Source organism: Macrosteles quadrilineatus, unplaced genomic scaffold, assembly GCF_028750875.1.
Source record: "Macrosteles quadrilineatus isolate MER2022 unplaced genomic scaffold, UCM_ALF_1.0 Scaffold_8__2_contigs__length_117827958, whole genome shotgun sequence".
NCBI lineage: Eukaryota > Metazoa > Arthropoda > Insecta > Hemiptera > Cicadellidae > Macrosteles > Macrosteles quadrilineatus.
The window spans coordinates 94,753,221-94,778,231 of record NW_026542601.1 but is presented as its reverse complement, the minus strand read 5'-3'; the positions used below and the strand labels follow the sequence as shown (position 1 = coordinate 94,778,231).

At 34.5% G+C, this 25,011-nt stretch overlaps 1 protein-coding gene across 1 annotated transcript in view; it reads left to right on the top strand.

Moving 5' to 3' along the window:
- The window catches only part of LOC129001808 (rho guanine nucleotide exchange factor 12), a 421,244-nt gene that overhangs the window by 89,650 nt on the left and 306,583 nt on the right, over window positions 1-25,011 (top strand). The window contains exons 7-18 of the mRNA XM_054429256.1: window positions 140-301; window positions 2,499-2,583; window positions 5,177-5,230; window positions 6,359-6,567; window positions 7,056-7,145; window positions 9,632-9,745; window positions 11,221-11,319; window positions 11,923-12,015; window positions 13,528-13,721; window positions 13,958-14,141; window positions 15,815-15,926; window positions 22,075-22,236. Of these exons, the coding sequence (XP_054285231.1) occupies window positions 140-301; window positions 2,499-2,583; window positions 5,177-5,230; window positions 6,359-6,567; window positions 7,056-7,145; window positions 9,632-9,745; window positions 11,221-11,319; window positions 11,923-12,015; window positions 13,528-13,721; window positions 13,958-14,141; window positions 15,815-15,926; window positions 22,075-22,236 (1,558 nt within the window). The remainder of the gene's footprint in view (window positions 1-139; window positions 302-2,498; window positions 2,584-5,176; window positions 5,231-6,358; window positions 6,568-7,055; window positions 7,146-9,631; window positions 9,746-11,220; window positions 11,320-11,922; window positions 12,016-13,527; window positions 13,722-13,957; window positions 14,142-15,814; window positions 15,927-22,074; window positions 22,237-25,011) is intronic.

Below are 25,011 nucleotides of genomic sequence, written 5' to 3'. Positions count from 1 at the left end.
AACCAATTGGCCTAAGAGTTTTTCACTCATTTCTCAACCAAATCATTAATTATTCTACTAACCGAGAACCATCCCATCAACCATTCAAGCGTGTGCCGCTAGTGTGTTGAGCTTGTACTAATTTGCTTGTGCTTTGCAGCCACTTTCCCCTCGGCATGCAGATCCCGATGTTCCTCCGCCTCTCCCGTCCCGCAACCCTGTTCCTCTCTCGTCCCCCCAGTCCCCTCCTCCCTTGCCTCCCAGGCAGTATCTTCTGGTTCACTCCGAGTCTGTTTTGGGAACTGTCAACTCTAATATTGCCGTAAGTAGTGGGTTAGCAAGATAGGACTGCACAAGATTGCACTCCTGCAGCTTATAAAAAAAATTGGTTTTAGGACTTATACTGTCGCAACTGGTTTTGGTTATTCTTGTCTAGCTAAATGAAATGCTCTTTTCTTTTGAGAATTTTTTCAATCTTCTCTCTGTGATTATTTGAGTATTAAAATCCTATTTGGAATGTTTTCTCAACTTTTTACCTTATGTCACAAGTTTTTTTTTTACTTTTACTAGCTACAACAACATTAAAAATCAAACAATAAATTTAAGTTAATGCCCTACTTTTACATTTTGCCTATTATGTTTTGGCAGTATCAAGCTTCTTTGTACAAACTAATTTTGCTAAGGGTTTCTGCAACACTCACACTTGACAAAATATCTACCCACTTTTAGAGGGTCAAGTTGTTAGACATTTTTGCCATACAGGAAATTTCCCATTTTTTAATTTAAAAAACTTCTTGTATAGGAAAGAATTTTGAGAATAAAGTTGTCAAACCACAGAAGCCTCGAGTTTCCAAAGTTTATATTATCAATATCCAGAAATTGTTTATACTTAAACACCTGTCGGTCGCACCTATTTTTAACATGACCGGTTGCACTATATCTCTTGTATACATTTTTCCTTAAAGGTTTTTTTGTACTTTTAGAGATATATTTTCCCCATCATTTTTATTTTACTTTATAAACACTCTTGATGTCATGCATATTTCACACTGTCTAAGCATTTCTCAATTACACATATAAAAAACAATTTATCAGACCATACACATTCTGTATCCATTAGATACAGTGTGACCATGCCTGTCACACTGTATGTAAAATTAAATTCTCAACGTTTTTTTTTTCTAGGTAAAAACAGTTTTATTTATTTCTATATTTAATGGAATTACCTAATTTTAGCGAATTTCCCATATAGGGAATAAGCTATTACCGTAGTACTCATGGTAAGACCTGGACCCAGGACCGATTTTTTTTTTCCGTTTTGAGGTCCCTACTGGCCAAAAACACCATCCGTTCAAATTCATATATATATATATATATTTATATATATATATATATATTTATATACATATATATATATTTATATATATATATATATATTTATATACATATATATATATTTATATATATATATATGTGTCCGTTAGCGCGATAACTCGAGCAAAAATGATCCGATTTTGATGAAATTTGGTACAAACGTGTAAACCTACGTTTATTCGAACGAGTTCGCGAACCAGCATGATCGGACCATGGGAACAGGGGTTTATGGGGGCTTTTATGGGGTAAAAATGGGTTTTTCCTATTTTTGACCCAAAAAACATAAAATTTTGAAATTTCTTTCCAAACTATTTTGTAGAGCTTAAAAAAACAAATAATTTAGTATATTGAAGCGTTATAATGCGCCTAATGGTTACGGAGAAAATTCCAAAAAATTGTTAATTTAAAATTCCCATGTTATTCTTATGGAGAATAAGTAAACCGTTGTAGTGTGCTTGTTTATTAACATATTTTGCCCAAATTTGGAAAATGTTTTTATTTCTTACTATTAACATTTTACATAAAAAAAAACACTTTTACCCTCCCTGTTGCAGCAAACCTAAGTATGTGTTAAACTGATTCTATTTAAATAGGGAATAAATGTGATATTTTTAAGGAGACATTTTAGTCTAAATCCAATCAGGCAAATGGAAATTCGCTTAGTCTGCAGGTTTGCTGCGGTGGGGGTATTTGTATGATAGAACAGAAATATAACAAAGATATATCATATAAAAATGAAACCGGTCCCGTTTTTATTTTGAGATACATCACAAACTAGAAACTGAGGGGGGAGGGAAGGAAGCAGCACAGTGGCCAAGACCGGTTTTGGGGCGAGAATTCAAAAATGGTGGGAATTTTTTGTGTTGCTGTATCTAATAAATTAGGTGTGACCAATGGAGGTTTAACATCTTTTTAAAACACATTACATTCAAACACATCAAATTTTGAAACCTATAACAGCTTATGTGTATAAAACTTTTGCTTTACCAAAAAAGAATAGCTTTAACCTCAACATTTTAAATTTATTTTAGTGATGACGCTAAGGTTTTGTCAACTATTTCCAGTTGTGAATAACATGCCAACTGGGTGTTTTATTTTTCAACATTAATACCTATATTACTAATTTATTTCTGCCATGTTTGCAGGGCCCCGCAGCACAAACTCCGACTCACCACAGGACAAAGTCCAACCCTGACACTATGTCTGCTCATAACCTCTCCTTAGCTGAAGGTAATTAAAAAATAATTACCCTTGTATCTTAGATAGTGATCATTTGGCTACCTCAGCAAAGCTGCCTACTTTGTAGAATATACTTTCAATTTTGGAATTGATTTAATAAAATCAGTTCAATTTTGGAACTGCCTACTAAGTACTCTGTTTCTGATTCTGAATCATCTGACATGTGTTTCTGGCTCAGTCGGTAGCGCAACGGACTATGAATCCATGGCAGCGAAGACAAAGGTTTGCGTCCCAGAGTTGTCACTCAATTGTATCAGTACAGTTCACTCTTGTACTGTTTTTGCTCACCTCTTGCTTTTCTGAATACTCTTCACAAAGCCCAAGGCCTAATGCAATTTTAAAAGAGACAACCAATCTTCTTAATTAAACAAATCTTAATATTACTGACAAGGAAACCCAACCTACAGCTATTCAAATAGGGTTTCCTGCTGTTCCTGTTGGAAATTATTTATTAAAATTCGTATATCAAATTTTGGTCCAGCAGTGTAAGTTTTTGAAAGAAAAAACCAGCTATATTCGAAAGGTAAAATCCATTTTTAGTCCCTGAGCTGTGATGTAACTAAAAATAGACCTTTCCTCTACAGCTCAATGAGTTGTAACTTTTGTTACGGCCGTTTCGGCATTATCATGCCATCATCAGATATCTTTGGCTGAAGCAGTGTCGTCAAAGTAAAAAAGAAACACATAATACGAATAGGAACACATTTTACAATTACAAAAATATGAAAATAATACCCCCGCCGCAGCAAACCTGCCGTCTAAGCGAATTTCCATTTGGCCGAATTGATTTTCAATTGATCTATTTAAATAACATTAGGTTTAACGAGTACCTAGGTTTGCTGCTACAAGGAAACTAATAAAGTAGTGTGTTTTTAGTAAAATATTGATAGCTTACTATAAAATAAATAAATTTGCCAAGTTTGATCAAAATATATCCATAAACAAGCAAACTACAACATTTTACAATATTCTCCATAAGAATAACATGGGAATTTTAAATTTACCATTTTTTTAGTTTTCTCCGTAACCAATAACCGTACAAAAACACTTTGATATACTGAATTGTTTGTTTTTTTAAGCTCTTTAAGAAGGTTTAGAGAAAAATTGGGAAATTTTGTGTTTTGAGGGTAAAAAGTGAGAAAAACCAATTTTTACCCCATAAAACCCCCATAAAACCCTGTTCCCATGGACCGATCATGCTGGATCGCGAACTCATTCAAGTTTATCCCGCCTTACACCTTCAAACCAAATTTCATCAAAATCTGATAAAAATTACTCAAGTTATCGTGTTCACGGACACATATATATATATATATATATATATACATATATAAAAATTTGAACGAATGGTGTTTTTGGCCTCTGGGGACATTAAAATGAAAAAGTAAATCGGTCCCGGGCCTAAGTCTTACCATGAGACCTACGGTAATAGCTACTTCCCTATAGGGAAATTCGCTAAAATTTACAGGCCTGTCTCACACACGGTACCGGTTGTAATTGTAGAATGTGTTAGAGTTCGTGTTCTGTGTTTCTACCGTGACGACGCTGCTTCAGCCGAAGACATCTGATAATGGCATGTTAATGCGAAAACGGCCGTAAAAAAAAGTTACAACTCATTGAGCTGTAGACTAAAGGTAATCCATGTTATTAGTATATTTGAAAGGCTTTTAATTGTCTATTATTAATAGTGTATCTAGCATTTTTCTCCCTTTTGTTTCTTTTCTATTTTAAATAAGAAATCTAGTCTGGTCAGTATACACTTAAAATATTGATGCATCCCTGATATTGCTAGGAGAGTAACATGGGCTTGGTGTCAGGTAGCAGGGCTATAAACCTTGTCTCTTTTGGTATGACCTGTCTATAAATTACATTTGGGCCTCTACTCACGCTGTCAGCACTCAGACAAATGAGCACTTGTCTGCGAGCATTAAGGGATTCCTACAATTATTAGACCATTATTTTTATTGATGATATTAGATAAAAATTTTTGTTTAGTGCTCACATAAAACGTAACGCTTGATGGTTTTAAAAGAGATGTAGGAAGACTTTTAGTAGTAGTAGTCATGTCAGAGAACAAATCATGGACACAGACATTACTCTTTTTTATCGGATATATTCTCTCAAAATCTTTGTGGCTGACTCGTAACAAAAGAATACTCACTTGTTTAAGTCCCAGCCACACAAACATTTACCAGCACAAGTTAGTATACTTAAAATGTCAACAATTGTACCTTTAAAATGAACATACAAATTCTCTAATTGGAGCTCCCAAAACTTTGGACAAAACAAGCCTTGAACACAGAGTAACTTTACGAGTCTTTAGTTTACCATCAATCTAGTAGAGGGTTTATAAACCTTTTCGAACTCTGTTCTGCACATGTGAATGTTTAGACCGTTTGATCATGTTGTTCTTTACAAACCGTGTTAAACAATCACAATCTGATATAAACCCACCTTAAAAGTACGTATATAGAGTTACTTATTTGAAATAGTTAATTAAGTTATAGATAACCGCAGTACATTCTTATCAGCCCCTCTATATTACTATTTACATTTTTCTTACTCAATATTCTCTTTAATGCAGCTGGATCAGATGGAGAGCTTAGTACAATTTCGGTCGATGAAAATGACAAGAGTCGTAAGTTAAAGTTATTATGATGATAGTGTACTTTGTTCAGGTTTTAAAGTATTGTATGAGTAAACAATGGGAATTGTTATGTTTCAATATGGTTAAGCTTAGTCAATTGTAACTTGAAAGTTGAAAAAAATTCTATGTATTACTTAAGAAAATATTAACTACTGGTATCGATATGATTTATTTGACAATCTGTCAAAAAAAGTACCTTTGTAATACAGGTTCAGGTTGCCTAGGGCCTAACAATATTTTGTAAATACTGTAAAGCACTTATTCATTAATTCATTCCTTTATAATACAAAAAATGATTGAAACACTTAATAGCCCATTGTCTATGTAAATGTGTTGAATACTTATTGTTGAGTACTTATTGGAATTTAGTCCAAGAACAACAATACATTAGTTTAAGGGAATACAGGGCTGCTAACTATAGTTCGGCCGCTTAGAAAGCGACCTCCTCCAGCATTGGTTTAGCATTAGCGCGCAGGTCGTTTTCTAAGCGGCCGAACTATAGGAACATTTGATAGGTGAAACTCTTTTGATAGAGGATTAAACCATCCAATCAGGATATTTGGATTTTACACATAAACAGCCTATTGATCTATTTGGATACGTAACTTATTTTGTCTATTATTTATAATTTGTAAATAAGTATGGTATACCGGTACACATAAACTTTACGTTAATATTTGTTATTTCTATTCTGTCCCACATTCACTGTTCAGTACATGGTGCTCATAACCCATGTATTTCAAAAGGCAATCTCAGTAAAACTGTCTGTCCTAAAAAAAAATTAGACACATTGTGAAAAGCTCCTTTCCATTTACCTATTTATTTACACTAATATTCAATTGTTAGGATACTAACGTCAAATTATTAAGTCCAAAATTAAAATAGGAATAAATAAATTACATAAAGAAATAAGTAGGCTATAATGTTCTGAGCCTTTACGACTACAGTTGGCACAACTCATATGAGAAATATGTATAGGCCTACCTCAACTATCAACTATCACCCATACATCCTGTACTGCAAGATGAGCATGGAACTGAGTACCTACATAGCTTGTAATAATATTCATAAAATTACAATCCTGCATTCTCCGTGGTAATAATGTTTCCTGTATTACAGCGTCCAAGAGGCTGATAGCTTCGGAGTCCATGTCCGAGCTCCACTTTGCCAAGAGGTCCAAGGGTGGTGTCGCATGGGATGTAGACTCCCCCCGTATCACACCCCCCGGCACTCCTCCGCCCCCATATGGTGGGGCCGGCGCAGCCAGCCCTGTCACTGAGGACAGTGTCAGCCCAGCATTGGATGAGAATGACACCACTAGAGGGGAGGTGAGGTTTTGGTGACATTTGTATAGCCTACTGTAGTAAGAGTATCTTTAACTTCAGTATCTAGGTATCAAATACTCAAAGCTATCAGACCCCTTGTGAAATATCTTAAATGACTTCTTGATCAGCATTGTACATGTTATTAAGCGTAAATGTAAGTTTTAAGTCTTATAAGACGTTTCTTTTATTTACTTTCTGTAAATACCTTAAAGGGAATCCAAGTGGCCGAACACTAGGACTAAAATATCAGTGTTGATTTGCGACCTTTTAGTGGATAGTAGAAGGTCAGAAGGACCAGCAATGGCACTGCAGCCAATTACATACGGACTTTGCCAAACAAATCCAAAAAAATTGATAGCTTAGTGACTTGTGTCAGATGGGCCATATTTAATTTCCATTCAAAGGGTTCTGTGATCATTTCTTCTCTGTGGCTTTTATCAACTAACATTGTGGTTGTGTTTGAATGTTTGACTGATGTATTGTTGTTGCAGCCTCCTCCAGGAGATATATCTCCCAACCCTGGACTCAGCCCTCAGCCTCCCATCATCTCCATGGAGGAAGACGAGTCCGACCAGGAGATGGTAAGTCCAGTAATATAACCTCCTGGTGCTCTAACTAATTCAATTTCTACTATATTGTGCTAAAATGCCTTGTCAAAATAAGAGACTAATCCTCAAACATTTAAAATAGTATCTTGACTTTTTTCCTAACACTGATACATTTAGTGATTTTTACTTATTGACTTAAAACTTTTGTTCAATCATTGACGTATTTAAAGGAGTGCTTGATTTTTTTTCAGTTTGTCTAAAACAATCGAAAACTCACATCTCACTCTGTTATGCTATTTTTTGGCTACAATTCAATGTTACTTGATAAATTGTTTTTATTCTAAAACTTGATTCTTAAGATATAAAGTTGTCATTGATGAGTCTGTAATTTTTTTACTTTTGCCTTACAAACTTTTCTTATTTGTGTAATTTACAATAGTCAGTTTTTATTAGTATTACAATGTCATCATTACAATAGTTATTTGTGTAACTAGTGGTGAAAGTGGCACTTTGCTGCACACGAGAGCAATGTTTACGCACGAGCCGCAGGTGAGTGCGGAATGATCTCGAGTGCAGCAAAGGCCTTTTTCACTCGTGTTACACATTATATTTTTCCTACAGTCACTATAAAACATAATTAATTAGTCTTTCAAACACTATACAACACGTTTTTAGGTTCAGCTAGCAACACAATTACACAAATGGTGCCCTGGAGAAAGTAGTACCCGTGGTCCGTATCACTCCGCTATTTTTCCTCGGCAAGAAATGTGCTCCGTCTTTTGAGAATATAGTTCCGTATGTTTTTGTAATTTGAAGTGGTTTCCGCGCCTAAAAAAAATGCTTTAAAGGTATTTTCTTGTTTATTAAGACCGTAGGAATGTTTTAAAAACGTTTAAAAGAAAAGTCCAGAAAGTTCAGAAATACCAAAACTATAAACACGAAATGACAGGTTAAATCGTAGTTATAATAGTCAATCAGCTGTTCATAGTATTATTATCTTTAAGTGTTGCCAACCTATTTCCAAGCGTACACGGATTACGTGCATAATAAAACCACGCTGTTTTGTGTTGTTTGGTTGGAATCCTGATGTGCGGCAAAGTATAAACCGTGCGGCAAAGTATAAACCGTACGGCAAAGTATAAATATGCAGCAATTAGCAGCTTTCTGTACTATAAACAGTACAGGGAAGCCAACTTTGTCGGGTGACTGTAGGAAAAATAATTGTTGAACAAGATTACTTACTTTTCAAATTGTGATGAATTTTTGTATATTATCTATATGAAATTCCAGTGTCAAATTTGTCTTTAGAATAAGTACACAACATAGTTTTATTGTTCTCTGAAGGAACATAAAAAACTAATTTAATCCCAGCTTAATTTTGTGAGGCTCTTTTAATTTTCATATTTCAAAAAGAATTATTTGAATTTGCTTTCAATTATAATCTTGAACAATAAATCAATTCATCAGGACGATCAAGTTAGGGATTGTACTATTTTATATGAACACATTTTCTATGATGGAAATTTAATTAACAACTGTGTGATAAGTTTATAACCTCAGACCTGCAATTTATGTATGTTGACATGGAAAGCTAGCAGCTATTAAATATGCTAAATTGAGAGTAATTCAGGAATAACCAGCCTCGTTCTTGTGTGGTTTATTATCCCACTCTCGTAGCTTTCAATCTTGCTTTAATCTTATTTAATGACAATGTAGGCTTTTAGGTTTAATGTGTTTGTGAAAATGTGTCATAAACTCAGTTAACTGTTTTGCTTCAAGTTCAATTTTAAACTTGTGTTTCAGCGGCTTGCCAGAACCTTTGGCAACGATACAAACTGTTTAATACCTCTTTGCAGAAAAGATTATGGACAAATTGTTTAAAACAGCTTTTAAAATAAAGAGGAATGAGGTTCATGTGGCCTCCTTTTAGAAATTGTTACTTTTTTTGCTAAACAAAACTGATCTTAACTTGATGAGCTTATTCAGTTTACTCATGAGATCTGTTTAAAAACATGTAAAGTAATTTAACAGTTGATTAACATAAATCAGCGGTAATTGGAAATTTGAGTGGTTTATGGAGTCCATCCATAACACTGATCTTAAAAACCACTAAACTAACTAAACTAAACTATGTGATAAAATCAAGTGACACTGAATACGTTTGTATGATTATATGATGCGGAAAAAAGCTTCTGCATGCATCCTCTCACGTTTTAAAGGTTAAGTGTGGGTTAATCCGTAGCTAGCACATTCGTTTAACACCAACAATAGGGAATATAATGTATATAAATAATAAAATTTGTTCCTCTCTTAGTTGCTAAAACTTTTACTAGGTTGAGTTTAACCGCATCCGTTCACTCATATTCTCACATTTCAATCTGAAATAAAATATGACGAGGTTTAATTAGAATTAGATTATTTTGTTTGGTTTCTTCTTTACAAATAATGAAAAAAAAAACTTGTCTAAATCAACCCTCTTCCCTCTGTGTGTTGTTGCTAACCGTCGTCTGTTGTACCAGAGTCAGCTGGAGGACCATGGACCATTCAAGAGTCTCTCAAAACTGTGGAACAGCCATGCTCATCTGGCAGTGTTCATGAACTACGTAATCTCTAACAGCGAACCTTCCAGTCTGGTGGGTAAAACCAGTATAGTCCGCTATTGGAAGTTCTCTTCTTACTTTGTATGCACTTGAGGCGCATCTATTTTTCTTCTCCTGGTTTATAATTATTTTCTAAGATTTTAGGTGTTAGAAGGTACACTACTGACCTTTAGGTACACTCTTCATACTTTAACATTTCGCCAATTAGCACCCCCTCCCCTTCCATATACAATACTCCTAACAACAACACAATGTGCTTAACTCTATATTAGGGATAGACGAGATTGAAATTTTAGTTCGAGACGAGACGAGACGAGATTTTTTATTTCTCATAAAATTTCGAGACGAGATCGAGACGGGATTTCCCTTCTCATACACAACGGGAAATGCACGTTCAAAATTTTTACCTGATTTTGTAACATTGTTAGATGACTGTATAAATACAAAAATAATGATAATAGGCAAGAATATTTACAATCTTTTATTAAAAAACATAAGCATAACATTTTTTTATTAATCACGCCTAACTTATTAAAAATGCCTACGATTAGGAAACATAGTGATATCAGTTAGGATAGAGTTCAACTTATCCTAAAATAAAATAAATAATAAAATAAATGCAATATTAATTTTTATAAAATGGTTACTTGTTTTGACTTTTTATAGTAATAAAACATTCCTCACACTGCTTACACTTAACAAAACTTCTCAAATGTTATTAAAGTAATATTATTAAAATAATTAAAGTAATATTTACATTTATAGAATTAATTAAATAAGAACGCCTTCGCAAAGGAAACGCAACTACAACACGCTCCTGTATTGCGGGTATTGCATTGACTTTCTGCAGGCGTTTTTAATTTTTTTTTTTTTTTTTTTTTTTTTTTTTATTCTTGTCTTGATAAAAATCTCGGCCAAAAAGAAATCTCGTCTCGTGTAAGGAGATTTAAAATTTCCCAAAAATTTCCCGAAATTTCGAGACTTGACCATCCCTACTCTATATAATAATATAACACAACACAAAATTAATTAATTGTTTTAAGTAGCCTAACAAAACAATTTTTTCCTGCCTCATCAACTCAAAATTTAATTTCAAAAACTTATCTTTATTGTTAAATTTAGTATTCATAAATTTTTCTTATACTGCCTTGCACAACCTTGTGCAAACCAAGGAGTAGACGGAAGTGACTTATGGATGTAGTTCTAACAGCCCTATGGCATTATTTATTATTGTATTGTCTTTGGTCAAGAACACACATACTACCAAGGTTTTGTATCATCAGTGCTTCTGCGTGCACCTGTGCTACCCTCCCTACTCAAACCCTTGCCAAAGACATCATTCACCATTCTATACAAGTATGAGATATGAAGATATTTATTTTATTAAAACTGGAATTCCGTAACATTTTACATTTTGGCTAAGCTAAGTTAATAAGTACACTAGTCTAATTGAAAATGTAGAGTTAAATTCACAATTCATTTTGCACTAAATGTTGTGTATTTTTCAGCTGTTCTACTTAGTGACAGATCTGTACAAAGTTGGGAATGCTAAAGAGATGAAGAAGTGGGCTTATGAGATCCATTCTAGCTTTTTAGTCCCTGGCGCGGTGAGTATGAGTTTATATTTCAAAGTATTAAACAAATCTTATTGCTCTGCAGCTCAGATAAATTTCTCACAGATAGACTCTGATGGACAGTAGAATAGGTTGACATTGAAACACCCAATAGAACCTATAGTGAAATAAGTCTTTCAATCGATTTATTCAAAACAATACTAATTGAAATTATGTTGGGGAGCGAGCTGGCGTAGTGGTTAGAGTACGGGACTTCACTCCCTGAGGTCCCGGGTTCGATCCCCGCCAAGTCACAAATGGATTTTATCTAAGTGATAATGCCGCAACCCCTAGGTCTAGCCTGAAGTAATGTGAAAAACAATCCCAGGCTCGTGCCTAGAGTCCTTAGGACAAAAAAAAAAAAATGAAATTATAAAAAAATTTTAACATATTTTATAGTAGATTTTGGAAGAAATAATTTCCCTGTTTAAGTAAAACCAAGAAGTAGAGGGAATCAGAAAAATGTGTCTTAGGCCTAAGCCTTGAAGATTTAAAAGTATAACATCTCTGAATCATCAGTTTAAAATGTAAAGTTTTACCGATGTAATTTTTGTCCATGTAGTTGATTTAATTTACCAAATGTACTTTTATTTTCAGCCTCTTCGGCTTGCAAATGTAGATGAAAACATCGCAAGAGAAGTGGACGATGTTTTACAAAACGAGTCTGACAAGGAAGAGATACTGCGAAAGGTAAGGCCTTGTGAAAAACTAGACAAAAATAACTTTTTTGAAAATCAAACTTACAAATGAGGGCTTTTTGATAGGATGATGACCTTTGTTAATACGGTAATAATTGTCCAGATTCTTTGGATGTTATAACCTAGCCTGGTTTGTATCAATCAGTTTTGGTGGAGTTTATTGGAACAATGTAATCAATCACTTTCTATTAGTACCACATTTTGGTAATGCAGAATTTGTCACAAATGGAAGGAGTCCTTGATTTTCATTTTGTCAAAGCCACTTAATAGGACTCAAAAATATAAATAAAAGCTTAGCCACTTTACATCATCTAAAAGTGCTGGTTGTGTAATAACATCATTGGTTGAAACTGTTGTTATATTCTACATTGTTATGGGCCTATATTAGATAAGACTAAGAGGAATGTGGTGTTCATAATTTGAGCAATGAAGACTGTGTAAAGCCAAACCACTTTTGATCTTAGATTCCATTCACTCTTCAAATAAACTTAAATCATAAAAAAAAACCTAATAATATATTTTGTCACAAGGATCTATTCTAAAATGATTCTTTTTAGTCCGAGCTTAATGTTAACGACCGAGGCAAAGATTAAGACAAAACACAAGTGAGGGTCAAAAAGATACTTTTTGATCGAGTGATGAACCATCCTTTTTGTCATACTGCACTACTATTTCATAGCTGAAATTACAAGCACTGTTCGATATGAGAGTTAATAGAGATTAGAAAAAAACAGTGTCACATACCTTTCAATAAGAAAATCTAACACTGGAAAGTAGCAGGGGGAATGGGGATTGGGTGAGCTCACCACGCTGAGGGACACACAAGAAGATCTGGAAGTTCAGATGCACTACACACTTCGAAATGGGGAATTTAGTACTATTATTCACTGATTAAGATATAGAGGTTTTAAAGTGGGGACACTTCCACCACGAGGTGGTCAAAAGACCGAGAGATTGCCAGAAAAACGGCGCGGCGCGGCACATACGTCCGATCGAGGAAGGTTTTAGACGCTAACTGAATAAAATCATGGTGGGGAAATTTGAATTTTCCATGAGAGGGAAAGAGACAGAGATAGATCACGCCATATGACGTAGGCATCGTATGATTTTAAGGAGAATGTGGGGGAGGGGAATTGCCGTGGTGTGTGTGTGTGAGTAGAGTAGAGTACATTTTACAGACTTAAAATAAGTAACTAATATACAAATAAATGTTGAAAACCTATGCACACTGTTAATTAAATGTTAATAAAATTGATGATTGATGATGAGACTACTAATTACGCTATTTACAGAACTGTACTGAACAAGCACTAAGTTACGAAAAAAATCCATCATATTTGTGTATAGGTTATTCCCAAAATGCCCTCTATGTTTTTTCGGTTTTTTACAAACCAAAATATTTAACCAATTAATCTCAACGAACTTATGGAACACTTTAATATTAACAGAATTATATTTGTATCTCTGAGTTATATTATTCTAATAGCCACTGTTCCATTTGCAGGTGTTCTGGAAGGCACGTAACCGGGCGAAGGAAGATCTGAATGAACAGCTTGCGGACTTCCAGCAGAAGAGGACGGCAGGACTGGGCACACTGTTTGGACCTCCGGACTCCGTTCTGGACGAGAGCATACATGACAAGGGGAAGGAGATCAAGATCGTTGAAAGCATCTTGCTACCCAAGCTCGAGCCTTTCCTGTGAGTTATGTTGTGGTAATCATGGTAATCTGAAATATCTCTTAACTGGCAAAAGTAAAGATCTGTTTTTGTATGTTTAAATTTACAGTCTCAAAATTATAACAGGGTTTAATTGGCTCAAATACATATTACGTTTCAGATTAATTTATGTTCCAAATAGCATTTACTCAAAACGTTTTTCTATCTGATAATTTTCCCTTCAACAGTCAATAATCAATGTTTATGTTATTCCGCAGAGAGGAGATCGACAAGGATGTAGTGGACGATCGCAGGTTCACGACAGGAGCTGCGCTGGGAACTGTCATGGGCAAAGTGTTTGGAGTACGCTCACAATCCTTCTCCTCAATGCTGGATCGGTGTCCTACCTTTGTCTCAAAGGACAAGTCATTGAAGGCCAAACTTCTTGGCAAATCTAGAAAGGTATTATACCAGTAAGCTATGGAATAATTTTTTGGGAAATAGCCCACATGTAAAAAAGGTTCTTGTAATTCAGAAAAAGATTCTAAGAATAATAGCCAAAGTAGATGTTGTTGAACACCATAAACCAATTTCTATTGATTTTAAAATTCTCACTGTTGTTAACATGTATATTTTTAATTTATTGTTAACTAGTTTTAAGAATTTAAATGCTTTTAACTGCCGCAAAGATGTCCACCAGCACAATACTTGATTCAGAAATTAACTTGACATTCCCTATGTTAGACTGGAGAAATCTAAGAAAAGCTATGAAATAGTGGGCATGCAATGTATCAATAAGATGACTACATGTATGTTCTCTCTCCCATATAATTCTTTTAAACATAAAGTGTTCCAATGGCTAGCTGTTAATCCTTTTTACGAACTCAAAGACTTTTTAGACCTTCCTTCGTCAAAGTTTTAATCCTTTTTACGAACTCAAAGACTTTTTAGACCTTCCTTCATCAAAGTTATGTTTTTAGTTGTCATTGTCAAACTATTATGCCTTCATTGTAGTACAACCTGTCTAATTTTGTAATGTTTTGCTAACTTTTAAATGGTTGTTTTTACTTCTCGATAGTGATAAACTCTGTGATATTAGTTTAAGACCAATAATTAAATAACTTAAAATGCAATTTTTTTTTCGTAGACTTCACAGTACACTTCGTAACTTACTTCTCAATTTGACAACTGCTCTGCATGAAAAATGCTTGACTCTTCTAATACATTTGTAATATGTCTCCTGGAAATAAACATGTCTTATGTCTTAGGTATTTATTCCTCTTTAATTGATTCAGATACAAGTTTGCCAAAAATAGAGACAAGTTTTATTTTAAGAACTAACTAATAGCCGTTCCCAATCACAAATGATAACTGTGTTCAAAGTTAGTTCTCAGGATGAAACTGGTTAAAAGGGATGAGCTGATTATGAATCTTGATTCATCAAACCCAACAACATTGGTGGTATCAAGGAATCATCGATTAATGATTACGGATAATTTGTTACTTTGGATCAAATCTCAAAATATTATTAAATGACAGCATTTCAAATTATTTATCTTATGCGATTGTAAATTTTTAATCTCAAAAGCTTAGCAGACTCTTTTGCAATTGCAATAATATCTTAATATTTATCCCTATTTAAAAAAGTCTAATTTCACAAGTAATAAGGATATACAAACTTTTAGATTTTTTAGATCCTTAACATCATTATTTTTAACGATTGTAGATTACTAAGTATAAAATAAAGTGTTCAATATATCAACTGTTCAATATTGTTCTGTGAATAATTTATCAATCTTCTTAGTGGTTTTTAACAGCTTTCTTTTCTATCACTGTTTGCTAATTTGCTATATATACATAATAATATCAGATCAGGAAAAATTGAAATCAACATAATCTATCAGTATCAAAATCGTACAGCATTCAAAGTCGACATCAGCAATCACTACAATCAATAGCGACGATTAGAGGGGTTAGCTGATGATTCCTTACTTTTACAAGGATATATTGATAATCCAATGTAATATTATTGCATTATACTACCCCATGTCTAATGGTCGGTTTGCCACCAAAGACTACAGTAAAAGTCTTTGCAAGTTGGGAGTGTGTGTCTCTAATGTGATTTGATGTTGTAGGTGACTGCTCGTGGACATCACTTTGTGGCACACCACTACTACACTGTGACGTACTGCAACCATTGTCAGCTCATCATATGGGGCATCGGCCCACAAGGGTATCAGTGTTCTGGTGAGTTATCATCTGTCACTCCAACCTGACTGGACTGTAATTGTCTTAAGAACTGAAGATACAGCATCTTGAGTTATGAATTCATTTACAGTTAGGTGCTGTACAAAAGTATAGGTATTCTTGTTTTGAGATTTGGCAGTCCTGGCTATCCACAATGTATGTGGCTCAGCAAAGTATCATGAAAAGTTAGAATGTAGGTTACTGACCACCAGACTATACGTTTTGAAGATGTGTAAATAAATTTAAGAGAATGTCTAAGTAAATAGAATCGATGAAACAGAGAAGGATACTTACAGGAAGACCTAAGGGGATGTGAATAGAGGTGGGAAGGGATGTAGGAAAAAGAGGAGTGAGATTGCAGGTGGTGGATTAAGAGAGTGGAGGTAGGTCCAAGTATGGCTCAATTTTGTAGCCTGTTACAGGCTACATCAGTAATAATATAATTGCAAATTAAGAATGAGGTAACATGATGTATAGGTAACATGATTAATATAACAATAATCATTAATTACAATATTCAGTTAACAAAAAAAAGTAAAGCATAATACACTAGTTATTTGTGTAACTAGTGGGCGAAGTGGCACTTAGCTGCACACGAGAGAAATGTTTACGCACGAGCCGTAGGCGATTGTAAAAAGTTTCTCGAGTGCAGCAAAGGCAGTTTGCACTTGTGTTACACATTATATTTTTCCTACAGTTACTATAAATCATATAAATAATAAATAATTAGTCCTTTAAACACTGTACAACACCTTTTTAGGTTAGGTTAAATCCAAACATTGAACGAAATGGGAAACACTACCAGCTGATCCTAGTCGTAATATCTTTGTATTGCCAACTTATTTTCAAGCGTACACGGATTACGTGCATAATAAAAGATTGCTGTATAATGTTGTTTGGTTGGAATACTGGTGTGTGCCAAAGTAAGCTTTCTGTATTACAATCTATGCAAGGGAGCCCACTTTGTTGGGTGACTATAGGAAAAAAAAAATTATCCATTAGTCCGCGGCCTACTCGGTCTTATTAAAGATCTAACTCTGGAAATAGAGAGGCCTGGAAACAAGACAGCAACCTCTCTTCCAGTGAAGTGGAAGATGATATGTTTGTAATAATTCCCTCTGGTTAAGCCCCTGTCACACGGAGCTGGTTTTCTCGCCGCTAGAACCAGCAAAAAACCAGCATCGTGTGACTGATTCTCCAGCTGCTAGAAACACTCGCATGAGCTGGTATCTCCAGCCGCTGGAGGTTTTAAACAGTTTAATGTTACAAGCGATTGTCACTTGTAAGAGTCACTCAGGTCATGTGACCACCCAGCTGTATTTGCCTGACAGTATTGTGCTAGTTCTAGCATTAAGAAAAATGAATTTATTTAAATTAATTGAACACATTTAAACTAATAAAAAATAAATTTAAACTTTCATGTTTAGAAATTTTTTCACGCATTGTCATAATTTGCTCGTTGTTACGATTGCTACATTTCACATATATTAATTAAATGAATGTGATTTTTGTGTTGATGAAAGATAAAGTCCTTACGCCTACCACAACTTATTCGATTTTAATTAGTTAATTTACATGCCCGTAGTAGATACAAAATAGTAGTGTTTTTATTTATTAATATTTAATTTTTTTGTAGCACTTTTTACTTCTATGACGGTTGATCATTGACAAAATATCACTTCTAATACCAAAATTATTTTTGTTACCTACGGAGTGTGTAGTTACATCAAATTACATCCCCAGACTTGTAAGCTGTAGCGCTAGTTCTCCAGCTTCGTCTGACAGGACTTCTAGCGCTCTGGAGAACTAGCGACTAAAGCTGCTGGTTCTCGCAGCAAGAACTAGCTGCTGCAACAAGCTCCATGTGTCAGGGGCTATAGAGATTCGTCATTAGAGTGATCGTCGATAGAGTTTCTCGTCTAAAAGACTAGTGTCTGTAGTGTGAAGTGTGACATAACAGCTGTTGTGTATTAATTATTAGTATTGTTTGTTATGGTTTATGTTTACATTAGTTGAATTTCTTGAAAATAAAATGGACTTTATTAGAAAACTATTTTGTGTGATACAACTTTATTACTGGTGGCAGCGGTCAAAATAATAAGGTAATATAAAACCATATAGCTATTATTTCATCCTAGAACAACACATTATGGATTTGAAAGCCCCACCACCTATAGATTTGAACAAGAACACTTTTGATGAATGGGCTAGATTCAAGCAAAAGTTCTTTTTGTATTTAGAAGCTACTGAGAAATCTAAAAAGCCCGGTAAAACTAAAGTTGCCTTACTCCTTTGTTTAATGGGGAATGATTGTTTGGACATTTTTAATAACTTCAAACTAGAAGATACAGATAGGGATAATTTAGATAATGTTGTTCAATCTTTTGATGACTACTTTAAGCCAAAAGTCAACACTGTTGTAAACAGATATGAGTTTTTCAATATGAGACAAAGACCAGAGGAGCCAATTGACACATTTGTAACCCACCTGAAAACTCAGGCAAGAAAATGTCAGTTCGGTGAACCTTGATAGTTTAGTTAGGGATTTGCTTATTATTGGAACCAAAGATGTGATGACTAAAGAAAGGCTGCTAATGAAATCTGATTTAAAGCTTGATACAGCTATTCACTATTCTAAGGCTAGGGAAGAGAGTCAAAAACAAGTTAAAAACATGGGAGAAAGTTGTTCTGTTCAAAACCATCACGATCATCCTAGTCCTGAAATTCATAAGATAGCAGCTAAGAATAATGATTTCAGGCCTGCTAAAAATGAAATTAAGAAGACCTGTTTTAGGTGTAAGACTAGCCATAGTTATAGAAACTGTCCAGCTTGGGGGAAAAGATGTACCAACTGTAACAAATTAAACCACTTTTCAAAAGCTTGCAAAGAAGCAAGGTTAAATTCTGTAGAATATGAAGAAAATTTTAAAGCCTCTGAAGAAAATTTGATTAGTATAGAAACAATTGTTAGTGTAGATTCCGTGAATTCTTGGACTCAAAAGCGTATTGTAAATGGATTAGAAATTTCTTTCAAACTTGACACTGGTCTAGATGTAAATGTTATTCCTTACAACATTTTTTGGAAAATCTCAACTGATTCAAACATTAATCCTACTGGTAAATGCCTTAAGTCTTACAGTGGCCATGATATAGATGTTTTAGGCACATGCTTACTTAACTGTAGAGTTTCTGGTATCAAACCAGTCCTCTAGAACAATTTTACGTTGTGAATGGTGAGGCTTGCCCTATTCTTGGACTCTTCACATGTAAAACGTTGAACCTTATTGCCAGAATAAATGAAGTAGCAAATAAAAGTAACAACGTTTTATCGGATTACCAAGATGTTTTTGATGATGAGTTAAGGAAATTACCAACCACATACAATATTAAACTAGTGGATGAAGCTATTCCAAAAGTTTGTTCTGCACGACCTATACCTCAGGCATTGAACGATTTGGTTCGTACAGAGATAATTAAGATGGTTGACAAAGGTATTTTAAAAGAAGTAAGTGAACCAACTGACTGGGTTCATCCCATAGTGATTGTGAAAAAACCAAATAGTAAAGTAAGAATTTGCATAGACCCTAGAACGTTAAACAAGTACATCAAAAGAGAGCATTATAAAATGCCAACCCCACTAGAGATTTTCTCCAAGCTGGAAGGAGCAAAATACTTCAGTGTGCTTGATGCTTCATTGGCATTCTTACAAATACCTCTGACTGAAGAAAGTTCACGATTATGTACAATAGCTACCCCTTTTGGCCGATTTTGTTACTGCAGACTACCGTATGGATTGAATAGCGCTCCGGAAGTGTATCAAAAAGCAATGGATTTTGTAATATCTGGTTTAGAGGGAGCAGTTTCGTATATAGATGACATTCTCATATTCGGGAATTCTAAAGAAGAACATGACAAACGATTGGAAGAGTTTCTAACAAAAGCTAGATGCTTTGGACTCAAGTTGTCTAAGGATAAAAGTCAAATATGTGCTGAAAGTGTAATTTACCTTGGACATAAAGTAACTTCACAAGGGATATCCGTAGTTGAATCGAAGTTGAAAGCAATACAAGACTACCCAACTCCAAAAGACAAAGCCGATCTTCAAAGATTTTTAGGCATGGTGACATATATTGGACGATTCATAAATAACCTATCAGACAAAACTGGGACGCTAAGATCACTTATGAGTAAAAATAAAAGTTTTGTGTGGACAGATGTTGAGCAGACGAGTTTTATGGACTTAAAAGAAGAAATCATCAAAAGCCCTGTGTTGGCTTACTTTGACAACAAGAAGACATCAGTTCTATCTGTAGATGTAAGCAAGTATGGACTTGGTGCTGTTCTTCTCCAAGAAAATCATCCAATTGGCTATAGCTCTTCTGCCTTAACTACTACTCAACAAAGATATAGCCAAATAGAAAAGGAACTTCTAGCGGTTTTAAATGGATGTAAAAAATTCCACTATTACTTATATGGAACGAAATTTGTCATAGAGACTGATCATAAACCTCTTATTGGCCTTCTTGAGAAGCCTATATCCAATTTATCTCCACGACTTCAACGAATGGTAATGGAATTAATGAGATACAACTTCAAACTGATTCATGTTCCAGGAAAGAAAATGTTTGTCGCTGATTCGTTATCCAGAGCTCCTACAAATGACAATGTAAATACGGATTATCTTGAAAATGGTGCGGAGGTTGTGTACTCTTTAGTAGTGTACGAAAATGATGACATATTACAAAAGCTGAAATCAGAAACAAATACAGATGTGGAGTTAGAAAAAGTAAGATACTATATTGAGTATGGGTGGCCTGAACACAAAAATAAAACTGACATTGAAGCTCATCCGTTTTGGGTTAGCCGTTACGAGTTACATGAGTTTGAGGGTTTGATTTATTTAGGAAATCGTCTTGTGATTCCAAAGAGCCTTCGATCCAACATTTTGCATCAAATTCATGCGTCCCATCAAGGAATTAACTCTTGCCAAAGGAGAGCACAAATGGCCTTTTATTGGCCTGGTTTGATGAAAGACATCAATAGCTTAGTTAATCAGTGCAAAATTTGTCAAGCGTTCCAGAGATCTAACACCAGAGAACCTCTTAAACCTCACCCGGTACCTGAGAATCCATGGGAAGAAATTGGCATTGATTTTTTTTAAATCAAAGGAGCAGAACACATGTTGGTAATTGATTACCACTCTAAGTTTGTAGAGATTAAAAAAATGAATACAACAAATGCTGAATCTGTTACCAGCAGTTTAACTCAAATCCTCAGAACACATGGATTGCCAAAAAAGATCCACTCGGATAATGGCCCTCCCTTTGACAGCCTTAAGTTCTCTGCCTATGTGAATAATTACCAGATAAAACATGAAACATCATCTCCATACTACCCCAAATCAAACGGCATGGTAGAGAGAGCCATCCAAACTCTAAAATCAATGCTTATAAAAACTATGAATTCAAAAGGAGATTTGAATGTGGCCGTTGTAGATTATAATAACACTCCCAAATATCATCTGAAAGCTCCTGCTCAGATGTTGATAAGAAGACTATTGAAAACTGTAATTCCAGTACCAAAAGAAGTTCTCAAACCCCTTTTCCCTACTACTGATACAATTCAAACTCTTAAGAAAAAAACAGGTAGAACAGAAGAATTACTATGATAAGAATTCTCACAGTCTCAAGGAACTTAAAGACAATCAAGCTGTTTATGTACAGAATGGGAAAAGAGATTGGGTCCAAGGAAGAATTTTGAAGAAACATGAAATGCCAAACTCATATATTGTTGAAACCGAAGGTGGGACCTATAGGAGGAACAGAATTCACCTCAGGCCAGCATACGGACATAATTTTCAAGACAGCAAGAGAAAAGAACCTGAAATTGTGGAAGTACAGCAGAAAAGGCCTACAAGAACTTCCAAGCCTCCAACAAAATACAAAGACTTTGTTCCTTAAAAAAGGGGGGGGGGAATGTGACATAACAGCTGTTGTGTATTAATTATTAGTATTGTTTGTTATGGTTTATGTTTACATTAGTTGAATTTCTTGAAAATAAAATGGACTTTATTAGAAAACTATTTTGTGTGATACAACTTTATTACTTGAAGCAGTTACTGAGAGATAATGTTTTCCTTGTGTTTCAGATTGTGGGCTGAACATCCACAGAGCCTGTGTAAAGGTTCTGGATGAGAGCTGTCCTGGGCCGATGGTCAAGAAGGAGAAAGGCAACGACCGCATCAGTAAACTGATGGAACGGATCATGCCTGAGCAGAGACGCAAGCCCAGCTCCCTCAACCTGGCACATGGTAGGTGTTTTGGTTGTTCAATAAGTTGGTGCTTGATAATAGGACGCTTTCGAAAATAATGCTCAAGTAAACCTATAAAGTTAGAAAGGTGTCATAAAAATTGCCTGGGTAGCCAAGTGAGTGTGGCGTTATAGTGCTTGTTCAACGTACTTATTTGACTGATTAGTGTTGGATTTACGAAAATCATGTCACAAAAACATTGAAGTACCGAAAATAATATAAACTTTAACCTATGTGTTAAGAAAAGTAAAAGTAGCATAACAATTTTTTGGGTAGCCATGTTTTTGTATTGATATTCTTCTGACACTTACGGTACCAAATGAGTTTTGGATTACCAAAAACCCTGAATTACTGAAAGAAAAACTAGAGTTAACCTAAGAGGTAACAATAGCTATAAGGGACTACTCCGCTAAAAACAATAAACATTTAACATAAAATAGTTATCTAAAAATAATTTTTACGTTCATATCAACAAGGATTTCTTCTACATAAAGGCCCTATATGGCTAGCTTTTCAAGGTTGCCCAGCTGTCTTGAGGATTTTGGGTACTTTCGTATTATAATGAGGCCACCCTTACACAGTGCACTGTGGCGGTTATGACTCATCTGGTATCGTTTGATTCATAACAAAAAGAGGACTTTCATACAAACATTTATGATCACCCAACCTAATTAACCGCCGCAGCGCGCTGTAAAATGAGTGGCCTCCGTATAATACGAAAGTACCGGATTCTGTTTAGGCTAAGTTTCTGTAAAATGGGTTTATTACATTCCCTTACTTATATTTTAAAATAATTTCAGGTTAACAAATTCATAAAAAAAATACTTTTCCTACAGTCACCCAACAAAGTTGGCTTCCTTGTACTGTTTATAGTACAGAAAGCTGCTAATTGCTGCATATTTATACTTTGCCGTACGGTTTATACTTTGTTGTACGGTTTATACTTTGCCGCACATCAGGATTCCAACGAAACAACACAAAACAGCGTGGTTCTATTATGCACGTAATCCGTGTACGCTTGGAAATAGGTTGGCAACACTTAAAGATAATAATACTATGAGCAGCTGATAGACTATTATAACTACGATTTAACATGTCATTTCGTGTTTATAGTTTCGGTATTTCTGAACTTTCTGTACTTTTCTTTAAAACGTTTTTAAAACATTCCTACGATCTTTATAAACAAGAAAATACCTTTAAAGCATTTTTTTTAGGCGCGGAAACCACTTCAAATTACAAAAACATACGGAACTATATTCTCAAATTGCGGAGCACATTTCTTGCCGAGGAAAAATAGCGGAGTGATACGGACCGGGTACTACTTTCTCTAGGGCACCTATTTGTGTTGCCAGCTGAACCTAAAAACGTGTTGTATAGTGTTTGAAAGACTAATTATTTATATGCTTTATGGTGACTGTAGGAAAAATAATAATGTGTAACACGAGTGCAAAAGGCCTTTGCTGCACTCGAGATCATTCCGTAAACATTCTCGTAAACATTGCTCTCGTTTGTAGCAAAGTGCCACTTTGCCCACTAGTTACACAAATAACTATATAATACAACAATAAGATTATTATTGCCTATTCTTCCATTATATTATTATTTTCATGCTGCTCAGAAGAATATAGTAATATATTGCCAAATGTCACAACGGGTATAGTACAATATTTCAGAACGCTCATATTATTCCACTCTTCACATAAGTTATATGTTTTGCACTAAGTGTGATAGCTTTACATGTTTATACAACATATCATTATTTGTTAAATTCAATTAGGCTTTCAACTTCTGTTCAAACTTGTCTTCCCACTCTATCACTATTGTTCAACTTGACAGAATAAATGTGGAGGCGTTGAGTTTATTTGCTTAAGTTGCACTGTTCATCGTCTTTCTGCTTTGTTAATTTGGCAACTTCAGTTACCGCTAAAGTTAGGGTTTGTTAAAAGTGGTCTTGCTCTGTCCATGTGTTTTCTCATTTGTATAAATTTGTTTATACATCATCTTAAACATATTTTTTGTAAGTTTTTTAGTATGTTTAATTTGTTTGAATTTCAAAGTCAAACAAATTGTGAGTTATTGTTTTAAGTTTTTCTGTATTCGTTTTGTAACAAACAGATCTCAGTGTTATAAAAAAGTAATATTTTAAAATACATTCAAAGTACCTATAAAACTGTCTAACATTTACTAATTAATCACAAATCTTAGAAACTAACATAAGTAACCGATATTTTTTTAATTTACCAAACAAATTTTTTCTTATCAATGTATAGTTTACTGTAAATATACATTTATAATCAACAAATTATTTTTGATTGTTGAAATAAATGCTCTTATTAATAAAATTACACAAAAGTGTTAATCAAAGTTGTTTTGTAAAGTATTTTCATTGTAATAAACTAATGCTAAGAATAATAGGGTTGAGAAAAATCTTTGAACAACGTAGCGATGGCGAATAGTTTTAGAGTGTTAACATAATTGCACAATTACAAATACGTGTTTCACCATACCGTACCGCTTGGTTCTTGGCACCTGAACATACTGACAGCACCTGTATGGAGCCCACTGATAAACCTTTAGTGAGATAACCCTGCCTTATCATCAATTTGATAGATTAACCTATTGTAATAATTATTTTCAGTGTTAGTCTTGAGTGTTTTTGTAGTGATATCTGTGTGTGATACCTAACTCATGTTGAACCGTAGATATAAGACTCACAAAACCTGTTCTGTGCCGACAGACAATGTTGAATTTCTTAAACAGATCACTTCTGTTTTC